The 18,806-nt window shown below is 39.7% G+C and overlaps 1 protein-coding gene across 2 annotated transcripts in view; it reads right to left on the bottom strand.

Moving 5' to 3' along the window:
• Positions 1-14,825, bottom strand: part of SNX2 (sorting nexin 2) — a 65,631-nt gene extending 50,806 nt beyond the window's left edge. The window contains exon 1 of one of the 2 annotated variants that reach the window (XM_040241711.1): positions 14,606-14,825. In XM_040241711.1, coding sequence (XP_040097645.1) covers positions 14,606-14,713 — 108 coding nt within the window. In that variant the 5' untranslated portion in view covers positions 14,714-14,825. The remainder of the gene's footprint in view (positions 1-14,605) is intronic. The other variant, XM_040241712.1, reaches the window with a different exon arrangement.
• Between the last annotated feature and the right edge of the window lie 3,981 nt (positions 14,826-18,806).

The raw sequence follows: 18,806 nt of genomic DNA, 5'->3' as shown, positions 1-18,806 counted from the left end.
AGTAGTGTGACAGCTTCTGGGTGATCAGAATTATCCAAGACAGGTTATTCAACACAGGTATTGAGGAAACATATTTATCTTTCCCCCCAAAAGATTAGGTCTGTTTAATATCCAGTCTAATAAAGACTAGGCTTCCCTGGTGGCTCGATGGGAAAGAATCCATCTGCAATGCAGGAGATGCAGATTTGATCCCTAGGTTGGGAAGATGCCTTGGAGAAAGAAATGGCAACCCATTGCAGTATTCTTGCCTTGGAAACCCCATGGACAAAGGAGCCTGGCAGGCTACAGTCCGTTGGGGTCATAAAAGAGTCAGACATGGCTTGGCAACTGAACAACAACAATAAAGATACTGTATTTTCTAGAGCAAAGAATAGGCAGACATTGTCTGGTATAAATGATTTAGGTTCTGTAAACTCAAGTTTCTCAGCTATGACACAAACCAGAGGCTGGTGCAATGCTGGTCTGGGCCCCTCTGTCTCATCATGCTGGCAAGAGAGGGGCAAGGGAAAGAGGCACAAAGACTCATGCTATTTGCTATGCACTGTGTATAAAATCCTTTATTATGTCAACCTCTAGCAACCATAAAAGAAATTAGCTGTCAGCTTACCAGGGAAGTAAAATTTACCCTTTACAGTTCTTAAAAGAAAAAGTCAGTGATCATGAAGATAAGTCTTAGGAAATATTCAATCTGAGTAATAGAGAGGGAAAAAGAAATGAAGAAAATGAACAAAATGCTAAAGACCTGTGAAACAATATAAAAAAGTTCAACAATCACATTACTGAAGCCCCCAAAAAGAGCAGCACAAAAAATTTTTTCAAGAAGTTATGGCTAATTCTCCAGATCTGGTGCAAGACATTAATTTACATATCCAGCAACATGAGAACTCCAAAAAGGATTACTTCAGAGAAAACTAGATGCAGTCTCATCATTAAAAATGGCTGAAACCTAAACATTAAAAAACTAAAAACTTGAAGCAGCTAAGGAAAAACAAACAAAAATTACACTTATAGAAACAGAAGAACTGAGTATTTCTCATCAGAAATCAGAGACCAGAAACAGTAGCACAAAATCTTTAAAGTGCTGAAAGAAGTGCGAATGCAGAATTCTATATCCAGCAAAAACACCCTTCAGGAATGACAGTGCAATAAAGTTCTTCTCCGATTAAAGAAAACTATAGGAATCTGCCATCACTAGATCCACTTTTTTATTAAAAAAAAGTGCTAAATTCTTTGGCCTGAAGATACACAATACAAAAAATTTAAATACACCAGTTATAATATAGAGGTGGCCAGATTGTGTATAAAAGCAACAATTCACAACAATACCCTTGCCTACAAAGCCCTACTTTAAAGATATAAATAAGTTAAAACTGAAAGAATGGAAAAAAAACATGCTATGCTACCAAAGAAGAGCTGGAGTGTTACATCAACAGTAGATAAACTTAAGAATATCATGGGCAGTAAAGAGGGGTTTGTTGCTGTTGTTTAGTCGCTAAATTGTGTCTGGCTCTGAGACACCATGGACTATAGCCCACCAGGCTCCTCTGTCCGATATTTCCTGGAGCAAGAATACTACAGTGGGTTGCCATTTCCTTCTCCAGGGGATTTTCCCAACCCAGTGACTGAATCAGCATCTCCTGCTTAGACACTGTCTCCCTCATTACCACTGAGCCACCTGGGAAGCCCAATAAAGGAGTACTATCATAGGACAGAAGGATCAATGTGCCAAGAAGTTGCAATGATACTAAATTGCAGTGATTGATACAATACATACAGATAACAAGAGAAGGTAGAGAAGATCTGGAAAATACTATCAGTCAACTTGACTTTTAGAGAACATTTCAAAAGGAGTAGTATCATATGGTAAAAGGATCAATGTGCCAAGAAGTTGCAATGATACTAAATTGCAGTAATTGATACAATAAATACAGATAATAAGAGAAGGTAGAGAAGATCTGGAAAATACTATCAGTCAACTTGACTTTTAGAGAACATTTCAACAGTAACATCAGACTATACACGTTTTTCAAGTATACACAGACTATTCACTATAGGAGGTCACATTCTGGGCCATCAGACAAACCTTAACAAATGTAAAAGAACTGAAATCATAAAACATTCTCTGACAATCAAATAAACAGCTATTGGTAACAGAAAGCTATGCAGAAAATCCTCACATTTTGGAAATTAACACTTCTAAATAACCTGTAAGTCAAAAAGGATGTCACAAGGGAAAGTAGGAAACAGTTTTAACTGAATGAAGACAAAAACAATATTAAAGTTTGTGGGAGACAGCTAATGCAGTGCTTTAGAGAAATACATAACTAAACACCAGTACTCAAAAAAAGCCTTTTATCAATAATCAAAGCTTTTATTTGATAGAACAGAAAAGCACACCAAACAGCAAGCAGAAGAAATTAATAAAATTTAAAAGAAAACAAAAAACAGAACTCAAGAAACCAAAAACTGATTCTTTGAAAAAGAAAAAAAAAAAATCCCAATAAAATGACAAAGCTTTAGCAAGATTAAAACAAAACAATAAAAAGTAAACAAAGAGATGGCATACATTACCAATATAAGGAACAGAAAGGGAGGGGCATCACCACAGACTCCATGGATACAGTAGTCAGTATGGAGTGTTATGAAAAACTTCTGCCCATAAATTTCACAACTTACACCGAAAGGACAAATTCCTTTAAAGTCATATACCACCAAAGTTCATCAAGAAGAAATACTTTCATAACTATCAGAGACACTGAACTTGTAGTTAAAAATCTAACAAACAAAACTACATGTTCAAATGATTTCACTAGCAAGTTCTGCCAACAATTAAGGCAAACATAAGACTAATTCCACACAAACTCCTCAAGAATACAGAAGAGGAGAAAACACTCTCCAATTCATTTAATGAGGTAAGCATTTCTGATACCCCAAATCAGACATTACAAGTAAAACAAAACAGCACCCAAGTATCTGTCACAAACACGGACACAACAGCAGCAAAATACTAGCAAACTGACTGCAGCAATATATAAAGAAAAATAAACACATTATGACTGTGTGGGAATTCAAAGAATTCAAGGTTTACTCAACATGTGAATATCAATCGATACCACTTTTTCAAGAAAACTAGAGAATCACATGGATATATTACATGCAGAAAAAGAATTTGCCAAAATTAATATTCACTCATAGGTACAAAATGCAAAAAACTAGGAATAGAAGGGAAATTCTTTAACCCAATAAAAGCCATCTACCAAAACAATACTCTACAAAGAAAAAAAATGAGCATTTCCTCCTATGAGCATGAATGGGGAAGATACCCACAATCACCTCTTCTATTCAATATTACACTGGTGGATTCAGCTAGTGCATTAAGGCAAGAAAAAGACAAAGATTAGAAAGAAAGAAAACTCGTACCACAGACAACTTGACTGTCTACATAGAAAATTTCAGACTCTAAAACTCCACTAGAACTAGTGTCTAGCAACAGTTGCAGAAAACAGAGAAAATGTGCTATTAATGAGAGAATGTAAAAGATATAAAAGCACCAAAAAGCTGTAAAATAGGTTTAAACTAATAAAATGTGCACTAGATCTGTATGCTGAAAAGCAGAAACACGAATGAAAAAAAAAACAAGTGAGACCTAAAAGAACAAAAAGAGAGAGAGAGAGAAATCGTATACTTATGGTTTCAAGGCTCTCAATAGTATCAAGATGCTAATTCTCCCCCAAACTAATCAATGGTTTCAGCGTTATCTCAATTAAAACCTCAGCAGGAATTTTTGATAGAAAGCAATAGGTTCTAAAGTTATATGGGCAGGCAAAAGAACAAGAATAGTCAAAAAACAATTTTGAAAAGAACAAAGTCACCGGATTCACACTACTTGACTTCAAGACTCAGTTAATCAAGACAACATACAACCAGCAGAAACAGTCAAAAGACCAACTACACAGAATCCAGAAACAGACCCACATATAAATGTTCTACTGGTTTTCCGATAAACATTCAAAGAAAACCCAAGGAAGAATTTTTTTTTTTTAAGTTCAGCTTCTTTATCTTAATACAAATCTTAAATCTACTGATGTTGTTTCATGAAAAATACAGTCAACTAACTTAGGATTTATACAGCATTCTGCTCAATATCAAACTAAATATATTCTTTTCAAGTACACACATACTGCTTACCACAAAAGACCATATTCTGAGCCATAAAGCAAACTGTAACATGACTATCTTTCAATAACTGAAATGAGATTTTATAGGCAAAAAATGAACCTCAACCCATAAGAAAATTAACTCAAAATCAATCAAGTCTAAATATAAATAAGCTAAAACTTTAAAACTTATAGGAAAAAAAACATAGGAAAAACTTTTGTGACCTTGGGCAATGTTACCCAAGGATTTCATATGCAACATATAAGGTTGCTGCTGCTGCTAAAGTCGCTTCAGTCGTATCCGACTGTGCGACCCAACAGACGGCAGCCTACCAGGCTCCCCCGTCCCTGGGATTCTCCAGGCAAGAACACTGGAGTAGGTTGCCATTTCCTTCTCCAGTGCATGAAAGTGAAAAGTGAAAGTGAAGTCGCTCAGTCGTGTCTGACTCTTTGCAACCCCATGGACTGAAGCCTACCAGGCTCCTCCACCCATGGGATTTTCCAGGCAAGAGTACTGGAGTGGGGTGCCATTGCCTTCTCCAAACATATAAGGCATTATCAATCAAAAACGGATAAAACAAGCCAGACTGGGAAAAAAATACCTACAAAACATATATGATGAAGGATTTATATTCAGAATACATGGAAAAATTCTCAAAACTCAATATGGAAACCTAATTTAAATGGGAAAAAGATATGAAAGAACACTAAAGACAACTTTCAGATGGTGAATATGTAGGCAAAAAAGTACTCACCGTCACTAATCATTAGGGAATGTATATTAAAAAAACAATGAGATAACACTACATATTTCTTAGAATAATTAAAAAGCAGTGGTATGCTGGTATATATTTAGCAATCAGGTCTTTGGGAAAGAAGACCCTGAACTTTAGCTTTGGCTGATTCCTGTGGCATAAACAATTCCCTCTGTGGCCGATTACTCCTTACTGAAAATGGAGCTAGTAAGACACTTTATACCACACAGATACAATAGACACATTAATTCAGGCGCTCAGAAACTAGTAAAACACTGTAAAGAAATAAACAAGTGCCAGTTGTAAATATTTACTGCCTTTTAAAATATAATTTATGTTTACATAACCTTTAACAATGGCTGTTTACTAACCAGCTTACAAAATTCCTGAAAATTTAAAGATCAGTTCTTTCAAGCCAGCGTAAGTCAGATGTGTGGATCACAACAAACTGTGGAAAACTCTTAAAAATATGGGAATACCAGACCACCTGATCTGCCTCCTGAGAAATCTGTATGCAAGTCAAGAGGCAACAGTTATAACTGGACATGGAAAAACAGATTGGTCCAAATTGGGAAAGGAGTACATCAAGTCTGTATACTGCCACCCTGCTTATTTAACTTACATGCAGAGTACATCATGTGAAATGCCGGGCTGGATGACTCACAAGCTGTAATCAAGATTGCTGGGAGAAATAGCAACAATCTCAGATACGCAGATGATACCACTTTAAGAGCAGAAAGCGAAGAGAAACTAAAGAGCCTCTTGATGAAGGTGAAACAAGAGACTGAAAAAGCTGGCTTAAAACTCAACATTTAAAAAACAAAAAGAATGGGATCAGTACCATCAGTTGATGGCAAATAGATGGGGAAAAAGTGGAAAACAGTGACAGAATTTATTTTCTTGGGCTCCAAAATCACTGCAGATGGTGACTACAGCCATTAAATTAAAAGACGCCTGCATGTTCCTTGTAAGAAAAGCTATGACAAACCTAGAGAGTATATTAAAAAGCAGAGACATCACTTTGTCGACAAAGGTTCATACAAAGCTGTGGTTTTTCCAGTAGTCGTGTACAGATGTGACAGTTGGAGCATAAAGAAGTGCTGAAGAACTGATGTTTTTGAACTGTGGTACTGGAAGACTCTCAAGAATCCCTCTGACAGCAAGGAGATCAAACCAGTCAATCCTAAAAGCAATCAACCCTGAATACTCACTGGAAGGACTGATGCTGAAGCTGATGCTCCAAAACTCTGGTCACTTGGTGTGAAGAGTGGACATATTGGAAAAGATCCTGATGTTGGGAAAAATTGAGGGCAAGAGAAGGGGGGGCGAAAAAGGATGAGATGGTTGGATGGCATCAATGACTCAATGGACATGAGTTTGGGCAAACTCCGTGAGATGGTGAAGGACAGGGAAGCCTAGTGTGCTGCAGTCCACGGGGTTTTAAAGAGTTGGACAAGACTTAGCGACTGAACAACAAACAAAGCATGCCACTGCCTGAGACAGAACTGATACTAACAAACAGTGACAAGGATGTGGAGCAGCTGAATTCTCAACCATTGAAGGGACTTCCCTGGTGGACTAGTGGCTAAGATTCAAGCTGCCAATGCAGGGGACCCATGTTTGATCCCTGATCTGGGAGCTAGACACCATAAGCTGCAACTAACAGTTCCCATTTCATATTAAAGAGCCCGCATGCTACAACAAAGATCGAAGACCCTCAGGACCCCAACTGAGACCCACTGCAGGCAGATAAATAGGTCAAAATACATTTTTAAATGGCTCAAAACACCATTGAAACCTGTCTTTTTTCCTTCTTTCTCAGGATGTTTTATAATGTTATCAGATTTCAGAGATAAAATGAATGAAAACCTGACCAGATACTAAAACAGGCAAAACCAGCTGCACCTAAGGGTCCTTCAGGTGATCCCTCAGGATTCAAACACTCAATAAATACATACAAAGCTCTCTAAGTAGGAAAAAGCTTTCAATATTAAGGCAACTTTTGTAACGGGCGGAACATACCATAACATGCTTTTGTCCTGAAGAATCATGCTTTTGTTTACCAATTTTTTAAAGAATAATTTTATCTGTTTCTTTCTGGCTGTGCTGAGTCCTCCCCGCCGTGCAGACTCTTCTCCCGTTGCTTGCCGGTGCTTCTCACTGCGGTGGCTTCCCTCATTGCAGAGCGCAGGTTCTAGAGCACCTGTGCCTCAGCAGCTGTGGCATACGGGCTCCAGAGTTGTGGCACACGGGATTCGGTGCTCCAGAGCATATCATGATTTTGTTTTAGTGAAACCATATATTATTAGTTCTCAGACTTGGAGAACTCTGTCTTAATGGACATGGTCTTGAGTTATATTGAGCTGGCCAAAAAGTTCACTCACTTTTTTCAAACGAACTTTTTGGCCAACCCAATATTATTACTACAGATACCTATTATAATTTGAGTTATATTATTAAAGAGCCATCAACCTGTAAGACTGAAAGTAAATAACTTCATCTCCCTTTGCCTTATCCCCCCACCCCAAACCTTTCTAGCAGAAAGTTTGGCAGTTTCTTAGAAAGTTAAACATGTATTTACCACAAAACCAGCCATCCTACTTCTAAGTTTTTTCCCAAAGGAGATGAAAAAAATGTTCATACAAAAATCTGTACATATATGTCTATGTCATCTCTTCATTAATGTCCCCAAACTGTAAACAACAGAAATGTTCTTCAACAACAAAAAACTGTGATGCATAATACAATGCAATACTAAATTCAGCAATAAAAATGAATGACTCTTGATACATGCAACATCCATAAATATCAGATACTTTAGGTTAAGTTAAAGAAGCCTCATTCAGAAAGTTTCACACAGTTTTGTTTGTACAAAATATAATTCCATTTATATGATTCCATTTATATGAAATTCTGGAAAAGACAAAACTACAGGCAAATACAGATCAGTGGGTGCCAGAGGCTGGGAGTGGGTGGAATTAACTACATGAGAGAATTTTTAGAAGGTGATAGAAATGTCATGCATCTTCAATGAGGTGGTAGTGAACTTTACTGAAGTAAATTTTATCACAACTAAAAACTATCATCACAGGGAAAAAACATAAGAGTTCAATTTTATAAGAAAGTGGGCATTCGAAAATTAACATTAAAGACAAATTTTAGGAGTTTCCTGGTCGTCCAGTAGTTAGGACTCCATGTTTTCACTGCCAAGGGCCTGGGTTCAATCCCTGGTAGGGGAACTAAGATCCTACAAGCTGTGTAGCATGGCAAAGGAAAAAAAAAGAAAACAAATTATTCTATTTCAGGAAAAAAAAAAAATGAAAAAAATTGAGCACCTCTGCCTCAAGCAACTAAAGAGTAACTTTTTTTTTTTTTTATAGGCACTAAAAGTAGTTCAGTCCTTATATTTAATAGTTTCCAGGGCAAGTGATCATAAATCTCTTTCTACTGTTTCCCATGCAGTTGTCTTTAAATACCTGGTCAGAAAATGTCTTTTCTCTAAAACAGGTAATTCATAATGAAATTGAAAAAAAAAATTTTTTAAGATGGATGCCAACCTAAAGATTTGAAAACAGAATTAGGAAAACAAGATACATGCTTTTACTACCTGCTGTGTTGAAACAATAGATACTAAACTTCAGTTCTTTATCAAAAGACTCCTTAAGTCTTTCTCTACTTGCTATCTGTTGATGTCATCTACTTTTCAAGGTTTCAAAGATCACTTCTACACAATTAAGTCACTCCAGGTTTCTACACTATTTCTGCTGCTGTTGTTTGCTACACCATGTCTTACTCTTTGTGATCCCATGGACTGAAGGACGCCAGTGATAGTCCTTCACTGTCTTCTGGAGTTTGCTCAAATTCATGTGCACAGAGTCAGTACTGCTATCCAATCATCTCATCCTCACAGTACATGGTACTGGTTCTGTACCATGTACATATTTCAGTTATACACATTATCACCTGGTATTGCAGGTGTTTTTTCCACAAAGCTGTGTTTATTATGCTGACTCCTGTTCATTCATATACTCCATGAGGCCAAGGACTAGATTTCCACAGTTCAATTTAGTGTCACCATTCACTAAATTGTACTGAATCTGTATCTCTACTCCATCTGGGATCTCTAGCTGTCTGATAGTCTCTTCATTGATGTAACTTATTCCCAAATGAAATAAATTTATAACTCCTTCCCCGAGACATTCAAAGCTTAAGATGGCCATCTTTTAGTGTTGTTATTGTATCAACCTCCTTCTCTCCTTTATTAATTGCACTATTCCTCTTGAGGTCTTTAACCTCAGACTTAAAATAACCTCCAGCTCATCAACCTACCAATGATACCGCCTACAAATTTATCCCCCAGACTGCCAGAACATTAAGCTTCCAAGGCAATCATATTACTGCCCTGAAAATCCCGTAGGGCTCTCATGTACCTATGTAACAAATTTTAAAGCTCTGCACAGTCTTAACCATGTAAACCTGTAACATCCTATATAGAGCCACTCAAAATTATTTATGGTTCCTTACAATACAGACTGAACCGTAAGTGACATCTGCTATTTTCCCACATTGAAAATTTCATTCCACCCTTTAAAGTCTCTCTTAAATATTATCATTTCAGTGGCTGTTCCTAGCCAGTAGAAACATTTATGTCCATCTACCATGTGTCAGGAATGCTGGTAAGAGTTAACAATCTCCCCCAGTTCACTGGTACTTTCAGTGAAAATTGGTGTTTTCAGAACATAGTCACAATCTCTTTGGATCTGAGTTTTCTATACTTCTCTTTCTTCTTCACCAGAGATTTTCTTTCCTCAAAGATCTGCTGATATCTAGTTGATCTTTGTACTCCCACTATCATCTAAAAAGTACAGCAGAGAGTAAATAGTCAAGTATTTACTGAAACCATCCAAGTACAGCATCTTCTGAGCAGGCATGGGGTTACATGGTGGGGAAGGAATTCTAAGACCTGTGAACCTCCAATCTGGAAATTTCATTTGAAATATTCGATAAACTCTATCATGCAACAGTGTTAGGGAAACTGTGGTACTCAGCTTAACTTCAGTTGACCTTAAGATGAGAGGCTAGTACAAGAACCAAGTGTAAACATCTACAGTCAACCAATTTTCAGAAAGAGTGTCAAGACCATTCAATGGACAGTCTTTTCAACAAATGGTGCTGTGACAACTGGACAGCCACAAGCAAAAAAAAAAAAAAAGTTTATCTCATACCATATACAAATGTTAACTCAAAACAAATCAAAGCCGAAACTATAAAACTCTTAGGAGGAAACCTTCATGATCTTGGATTTGGCAGGGGATTCTTATATATGATGCTGAAAGTATGAGCAACAAAATAAAAAGCAGATGAACTGAATTTCATCAATTTTTTAAAAACTTTGTGCTTCAGAGGACACCATTAAGAAATGAAAAGACAATTCATGGAATGGGAGAACATTTGCAAATCATGTATCTGAAAAAGAACTTATATCTAGAATACACAAAAAAAATTTTATAAATAAAAAGACAACCCAACTAAAAAATGAGCAAAGGCTCTGAATAGACATTTCTTCATAATGTACAAATGGCCAACAAGAACATGAAAAGAAAATATAATCTTTAAGAAAGACTTAATTTAGTCTCTAAGAAAATATAATCAATCTTACTGTTGATATATGTATGTTCTGGTATACAGATGTGATTTTTGTTGTCACAGCACTATAGTGAAATACCCAAATAAAAACTTAAATTCATAAAAAAAGAAAATATAATCAAAACCACACTAAGATACCATTTCTCAAGCATTATGATGGATAGAATAAAAAAGTCAAATAACAACAAGTATTGGTGAGGATGTGGAAAAATGGGTTCCCTCATACATGGCTGGTGGGAATGTAAAATGGTGTGGCCATTTTGAGAAACTCCTCCAGCAATTCCTCAACTGATTAAAAGGAGAGTCATCATATGATCTAGCAATAATAATATGCAAAATGTGGAAACAATGCAAATGTCCAACAAATGACAAAATGGATAAACAACATATGGTATAGCCACACAATGGAATGTTATTCAGGCATAAAAAGAAGGACATACATAGACTCTGAAAACATCAGGTTAAGTGAAAAAAGTCAGTCACAAAAGACCACATATTACATGATTTCACTCATATGAGGTCCAGAATAGGGAACATATAGATAGAAAGTGAATTAGTAGTTGCCTAGGGTTTATGGATTGAGGATGGGGTGATAGTTAAAGGGTACAGGGTTTCTTTCTGAGGTGATAAAAATGTTGCAGTATCTGTGAATATACAAAAACCCATAAAACTGTACATATTACATGGGTGAACTGTATGGTCTATGAACTAAAAAATGAACAACACTGCAAATCAACTATTAATTTACTCCAACAAAAATTGAAAAAAAAAAAAAAAAAAAAGGAACAGGGCTTCCCTGGTGGCTCAATGGATCTCCTGCCAATGCAGGAGACATGGGTTCAATCCCTAATCCAGGAAGATTCCACATGATGCGGAGCAACTAAGCCTGTGTGCCACAACCACTAGACCTGTGCTCTAGAGCCTGGGAGCGGCAACTACTGAAGCCCGCGCATCTAGAGATTACTAACTGGAGAGGAGCCCCCGCTCCTCACAACTAGAGCACACCCTCGCATGGCAACAGAGACCCAGGGCAACCAAAAATAAAGAAAAGAACAGGCAAGTAATACATAAATTTCCTGACTTTTTAAAGGTATAGTCTTACTACTTCATGCTACTTTAGGGCAAGCACCTCTTAACCTTAGGACTATATCATTTTTTTAAGGCAGCATTGCAAAACCATCTAAAGCCTCTCAAGTACCAAAAAAAGAACAAGCTTTTGACAGATTTTTTTCCCTTCTCACTTCTTTCCCTGTCCCCTATGCCTGCCCTTCACCACCATGTTTCATAGTCACAACAGAAACATACAACTAGATGTTTCAAATATGCTTTAACTCCTGACCAGGGCTTTATGTGACTGTTCTTCATTTTGAAAAGAAATGATTTTAATACTGGGATTAAGATATACTCACAGCATACATATATACTACGTTGTACAGTCATTACAAGGTTAACAATTATGATATTGAAGCTGTGTATAATTTAATTTTTACTTATATGGATTTCAATTGATTTTTTTTACTCCCAATGCCCTCAAAGGAGAAAGTTTCTACATGAACATTTTTAAAACTCTTTTTTTAAAATAGAAAGATGTTAATTTTTATGTCTATTATACTTTACAGCTTAGGTAATAACTATTCAAAGCAGATGACCTGCATCAGACTCACCTGGAGCTTTGCAACTCATCCTTGTCTATGGACTAGAAGCAATTTCAGTAAGAGTTTGTTAAAAATGCAGACTGGTTTATCCCAGCCCTACAGAATCAAAATTTGCACTTTAACAAGATCTCCAGGTAACTGACATGAAGTTTGAAAAGCAATGGTACAGAACACTCAGAAAACATGCAGATTCTAGTGAGACAAAGGTATCTGCATGTTAAACAAGAATCCTGTAGTTTCTCCTCCACACTGAAGTTTGAGGAGCACTATTCTATTCAAAAGAAAAGTGACATGCTGAAAAAAATATTCCTTTAGAGCAGCTTTGGTATACTAATAAGTACTGCTATGTTCCCTTCCCAAAATAGCTTGAAAAGCAAAAAATAATTCCGAATTTATAAGCCTCACAGTTATACTACTTTAAAATATCCTGAGTCTCATGAAATAAAGGGTTTAGATGAATAATCACATCCAACTTTTTAGAAAGCTTTCATAATGCACTAACCACAATACATTCATACTCAGAACTCTATAGACTTTAACTGGGGAGGACGGTGGGGAACACACAGCCTTATTAAACAGTCCCATCCAAATGGGAAATAGAAACTGTAGTTCCTTTTACTCAACTTTAAAAAGCCTTCAATTAAACAGAATGCTTAGTGATCACAGTATTCTAGTTTACACTAATGTTAAGTTTATTCTGATTCTTGTTGGTGGAAAATCTGTGTAGCCCCACAGGGAATACAGGTCTTACAATCCTGCATAGACATTACCTTTCAAAACATGTTAAGTAGCTGTAAAGTATAAAGGACTACAAGGATCCTACCCCCAAAAGGTAATTTGTTGTGCAAGATAATTTTTATTAAATCTTAGGAGATGCTGGTTTTGACAATTCATTCAACAAGTATTTGTAAAATGCAAATATTCGAGATTTTGTGAGGAACACAAAGATGATCCAGGTACTATCCCTGGCTCCAAGAAACCTAAAATCTTGAGGAGAGGTGAGGTTTGGCCAGGAAGACGCATATACAATTAGCAGAATACGGTCAGTACTGAAAACGGTCAGGGAAGTTACCAGTTCCACGTAACTGAAAGCTAAATAAAGGATATTCTACCATAATTTTCAATTAATTTGGTGCAGAGTGGTTCAAGCTAGGGAAGCTTATTAAAAAAGCACTTTATAAGGAAGTACAGTCTAAGGTCAGACGGTTAAGCGTCTGTCTACAATGTGGGAAACCCGGGTTCGATCCCTGGGTCGGGAAGATCCCCTGGAGAAGGAAACAGCAATCCACTCCAGTACTATTGCCTGGAAAATCCCATGGACAGAGGAGCCTGGTAGGCTCCAGTCCATGAGGTCGCAAAGAGTCGGATACGACTGAGCGACTTCACTTTCACAGTCTAAGGTAAACAATTCTTTGGGAAATTTGCTTATATTTTAATACACATACACACACTTAAAGTTCGGCTATCAGGTGTGTGTGCTCTCATCAAAGGCAAAGCAATTGAAACATGAACTAGGTTCAGGAGGCCCAATACAGTTAAGTTCATAGAGGGCGTTTCCTTTGACAAAAACAGGAACATGTAGCTTCAGAGATCGCTGATCATGCGAGAAAAGAGGAAAAAGGAGTGAGGATCTGTTATTTCTCCCCTGGTAACGTAAAAAAAAAAAAAAAAAAAAAAAACTTCCCCCACTGCCTAGCAGTTTCCCGGACTACTCCCTGCTTTCAACTTTGTATTTTATCAATATGAACCTTAAAAGGCTTAGAAACTAAACATAAGCAAAACCGGCCAAATTCATTTACCTATTTAACAGCCTAAAACAGAGGTACCTCCCTCAAGGGGAACGAGCAGTCCTTGATGGTCCAGGACCGGGAAAAAAGTGCATCCGCACGGTCCTTCCAGCGCCTCTGCTACTCAGCGCGCTCTCTTCACTGCTCTCCCTTTTCAGAGGCACACCCTCCCTTGGGAAGGGAAGAGCAAGAACCTCTTGAAAGAGGCTGCGGGGGTTGCCCGGCAGCGCCAGGAGGTGTGCTGAGACCCTTGGCAAGACCTTCAGAGCTCTGGAAGGAGAGGCGCAAGTGACACCGCGGAGGGCCAGCTGAGCGGCGAAAGGACACTCGATGCTCTGTCCGGTCCCGGCCCTCAGGGGATCAGGTCGGCCCCCGGCCCCGCAGTTTGCTCTCCTAAGCAGGCCTGGGCGCCTAGGCCAACTCCGGCCCAATGACAGGTACGCGAGGTGGGGCCCGCGTCACAGGTGTCGCCCCAACCAGGTCCTTGCAAACCTGAGGGTTGGGGTGGGGGGGGACGCGCAGGGTCAAGTCGAGGCAAGGCAAGCACCAAAAGGTGAGACGCGCGGCAGCAACGGAGCGCAGCACCCACGGCGACGCGGTCTCACCTCTAGGGTGGAGACAGTGCTGGTGAACAGGTCCTCTCCGTCCTCCAGCTCTTCAAAGTCGGTGGGTTTCCCGTCCCCTAGCGGAGGAGGCTCCCTTTCGGCCGCCATCTTCGCTCGCCCAGACGACTGCGCGAGCGGGACCTCGCGGACCTGTCACGTGAGCACGCACGGCTAGGCTAGCGCGCCGGCCGCCGGGCTCCCCCTCCTCCCTGGCCCGCCGCGCGCGGCCCCGCCCAGCGGCGCGCGGCCCCGCCCCCGGCCTCGTGCAGGCGTCAGTCCGAGCGCTCGGCGCTCCTTCCCGCCCCTGTGCCTCTCCTTCCACCCCCACGTCTGGTCCCGGCTACTTTTTTACCGCCCACTTGCTCTACTGACTGTTGTGGAAGAATCTTGGCGTTCTATTACCGTGTCCCCTTCTTAGCGGGACTAGGCCAAACGACTTTTGTTGTCGTTACCAGTTTTAAATCTTCTTTAGGAAGTGGAAGAGCTTGGGGACCAATCTTTGGGTTTGGGTATGCACAGACTGAGGGCAAGATTGAGGATTGGCAGGGGAGAGAGACATCTCTCTTAGATCTCTGGGCTGTCCTGTAGAACTTTGAGACATGATGGAAATGTTCTCAGTACTGTCCACCAAGGCTTCCCTCGTGGCTCAGCGGTTAAAGAATCCGCTTGCAATGCAGGTGTACGGTCCATCCCTGGGTTGAGAAGATTCTCTGAGAAGGAACTGGCAATCCATTCCAATATTCTTGCCTGGGAAATCCCATGGACAAAGGAGCCTGGCGGGCTACAGTCCATGTGGTTGCAAGAGTTGGACACAACGACTAAACCACCACCACCACTGTCCATTAGAGTAACCAATGGGCATTGCAGATAGCAACCTGAGGTTAGTATTTTGCTGGGGAAGAAACCTTCACAGGGATTCCTTACAAATTAAGTATATAGAAGCCTTCAGCCTTCAATGGCCGGGGAGTTAGAAGTCCTGGGTTTTACTGGCTATGTACAAGACTTACTGAGCATCACTGTAATTATTATTGTCTTTTGAAGTGCATTGAGCAGACGGTTTTCCTAGTCGGTAGGATTTCTTCCACCCCTATTTCTTAATTTTTATGATCATTGTCAAGAAGCATCAACCCAAACCACAACTAATTTAAATAAGTATATCAAGGTCCAAATGTTGCTTGGGTGAGCTGGATGCATGGGCCAGTCGTCACTGTCATGCCACATCACCATCACCACTGCCGCCGGCCTGTCTGCAATAACCAGCTGTTGAGGCACATTCCCCCGCCTGCATTCCACCACCTAGAGACAGTCTGTGGTCTGTCACTGATCAGAAACTTTAATCTCTTTTGAAAGTTCACAGTCTGGCTTGAAGTGATTTTTCTCTGTATCCTGTTTATCGGTGCCTCTGTTTATTGCTTACTACTTTCTGTCTTATGCTATGGTCATTTATATTCCCAGCATATCTTTTTTTACTGGACATCTGAATTAGCTGAAAGGTAGGTCCAGTCACTTGTAACAGAGAACTACATTAAAAGAGGCTTTTTAAAAACTGTAATTATTCCTCATGTAGGATGACAAAGGATCCATGACATTATCCAGGGATTACAGACTCCTGTTGTTCTACCCTCTCTAGGAAAAGAATGTCTTCCTTATGGTTCAAGTTGGCTCACCACCACAACCATATTTGAGCAGACAGAAAAGGAATAAATTGGAAATGGAATGACATCCCATTTCCTTTAAGAACATGGTCCAGAAAGGGCACACACACCACTTCTGTCCATATCCCTTTGATCAGCTTATTAGTTGCATGGCCGTTCCTAGCTGCAGGAGACTAGTAAATACTATCATTATGTGCTTCCCCCACCCCTAAAAAGGTTCTCTTACTCTGGAAGAAATGAACACCACTGTAGGAAACCAGCAGTCTCTGCTATAAAGCATCCATTCACTCTTCTCATGGTAGCAAACCTGAATTTCCTTCTGCATAATCATTCTTTCCCACTCTCAGCTAGAAGTCTCCTCCAACTCAGGACTGGAGTATATGACCTAGGTTTAAGTCAAACCTGGCATTGACTCCCTTGACCCTAGAGATTGGTAGGAGGTCAGATTTGGTGACATTTCCCCAAACTCTTAGCAGGTTTGATTGTCTTACTTTCTCTATCCTACCTAAACTCCACTGGGACTATAAAAATTGTCTTGCTCTTTTTCTTCCTCATCCTTTGCTTTTCTGTTTTATCTTCTCTGAGATCCCAAATCCAACCATCAACTTCTATAATCTTATATCCATATTGCCAAGAACATTTTGAAAAAAAGTAAACCCCAGTCTCAACTGGTGATTCTGCAAGTCCATGATTCTTAACCAAACTCCTCACTGCCTAGATAGCATCACTGGCTTCTTTTCTAAATCTTTCATCCATTCTTTCCAGTAGAGGTTCTAAAAATTCATTTTCTCATCAGGTATCTCATCGCCATTTCTCCTCATTTTGATCAAATGACTTAGCCTGCTCATTCAATGACAAAAACAAAATCTGCCAGTTAAAACCTTCAATCTTCAAGTACGATGGAAATTCTCTTCTCTCTGTGCTCCCATCACTCACTGTGCAGGTTTCTATAACACCTATTATACTGTAGTGTGATCATGGCCACTTTTCTATCACTCTTGGTAGTCTGCATGATTGTTGCATGTCAGGGCTCTTTCTTATTTGACTTTGAATCCTGGGTAGTCAGTCACTCAGTCGTGTCTGACTCTGGAACCCCACGGACTGTAGCACATGAGGCTTCCCTGTCCTTCACCATCTCCTGGAGTTTGCTCAAACTCATGTCCATTGAGTCAGTGATACCATCTGGTCATCTCATCCTCTGTTGTCTCCTTCTGCTCCTGCCTTCAGTCTTTCCCAACATCAGGGTCTTTTCTAATAAGTCGGCTCTTCATGTCATGTAGCCAAAGTATTAGAGCTTCAGCTTCAGTCCTTCCAATGAATATTCCTTTCCTTAGGGTTGATTTCCTTTAGGATTGACTGATTTGATCTCCCTGGTGTCCAAGAGATTCTCAAGAGTCTTCTCCAGCACCAAAGTTCAAAAGCATCAGTTTTTTGGCATTCAGCCTTCTTTATTGTCCAACTCTCACATCCATACCTGCCTACTGAAAAAACCATAGCTTTGACTAGACAGACTTTTGTTGGCAAAGTATGTCTCTGCTTTTTAATATACTGTCTAGGTCTGTCATTACTTTTCTTCCAGGGAGTAAGTGTCTTAGTTTCATGGGGGCAGTTACCATCCACAGTGATTTGGAGCCCAATAGCCCAAGTTTCCAATGTTTCCCCATCTATTTGCCATGAAGTAATGACTGGATGGAGATCAGTCCTGGGATTTCTTTGGAAGGACTGATGCTAAAGCTGAAACTCCAGTACTTTGGCCACCTCATGCGAAAAGTTGACTCATTGGAAAAGACCCTGATGCTGGGAGGGATTGAGGGCAGGAGGAGAAGGGGACAACAGAGGATGAGATGGCTGGATGGCATCACTGACTCGATGGACGTGAATCTGAATGAACTTCAGGAGTTGGTGATGGACAGGGAGGCCTGGCGTGCTGCGATTCATGGGGTCGCAAAGAGTCGGACTGAATGACAACTGAACTGAATGACTGGATGCCATGATCTTCATTTTTTGAATGTTGAGCTTTAAGTCAGCTTTTTCACTCTCCTCTTTCATCTTCATCAAGAGGCGCTTTAGTACCTCTTTGCTTTCCGCCATTAGGTTGGTGTCATCTGCATATCTGAGGTTATTGATATTTGTCCCAGCAATCTTGATTCCAGCTTTTGCTTCCTCTAGCCTGGCATTTCTTGTGATGTACTCTGCATATAAGTAAAATAAGCTGGGTGACAATATACAGGGTAGTCCTCTACTAGTCATCAATCACTGTAAACCAAATTATACCAACCTTAGCAGCCTAAAATCACAAATATTTATTTTCTCATAATTTCTGTGGGTCAAAAATCCAGGTGCAACTTAGCTGAGTGCCTCTGACTCAAGGTGTCTTACAGGACTGCAGTAAAGGTTTCTAGCAGAGTGGCAACCAATTCAAGCAAGACTCAATTGGGAGAGGACCTGCTTCCACGCTCACTCATGTGACTGGTGGCAGGTCTCAGGTCCTTGATGGCTGTTGTCTGGAGACTGAGTTCCTTTGCATACAAGCCTCTACATAAAGC

Source organism: Oryx dammah, unplaced genomic scaffold (assembly GCF_014754425.2).
Source record: "Oryx dammah isolate SB20612 unplaced genomic scaffold, SCBI_Odam_1.1 HiC_scaffold_5, whole genome shotgun sequence".
NCBI lineage: Eukaryota > Metazoa > Chordata > Mammalia > Artiodactyla > Bovidae > Oryx > Oryx dammah.
Note: the sequence above shows the minus strand (reverse complement) of the source record. Positions and strands in the feature narration are given on the sequence as shown.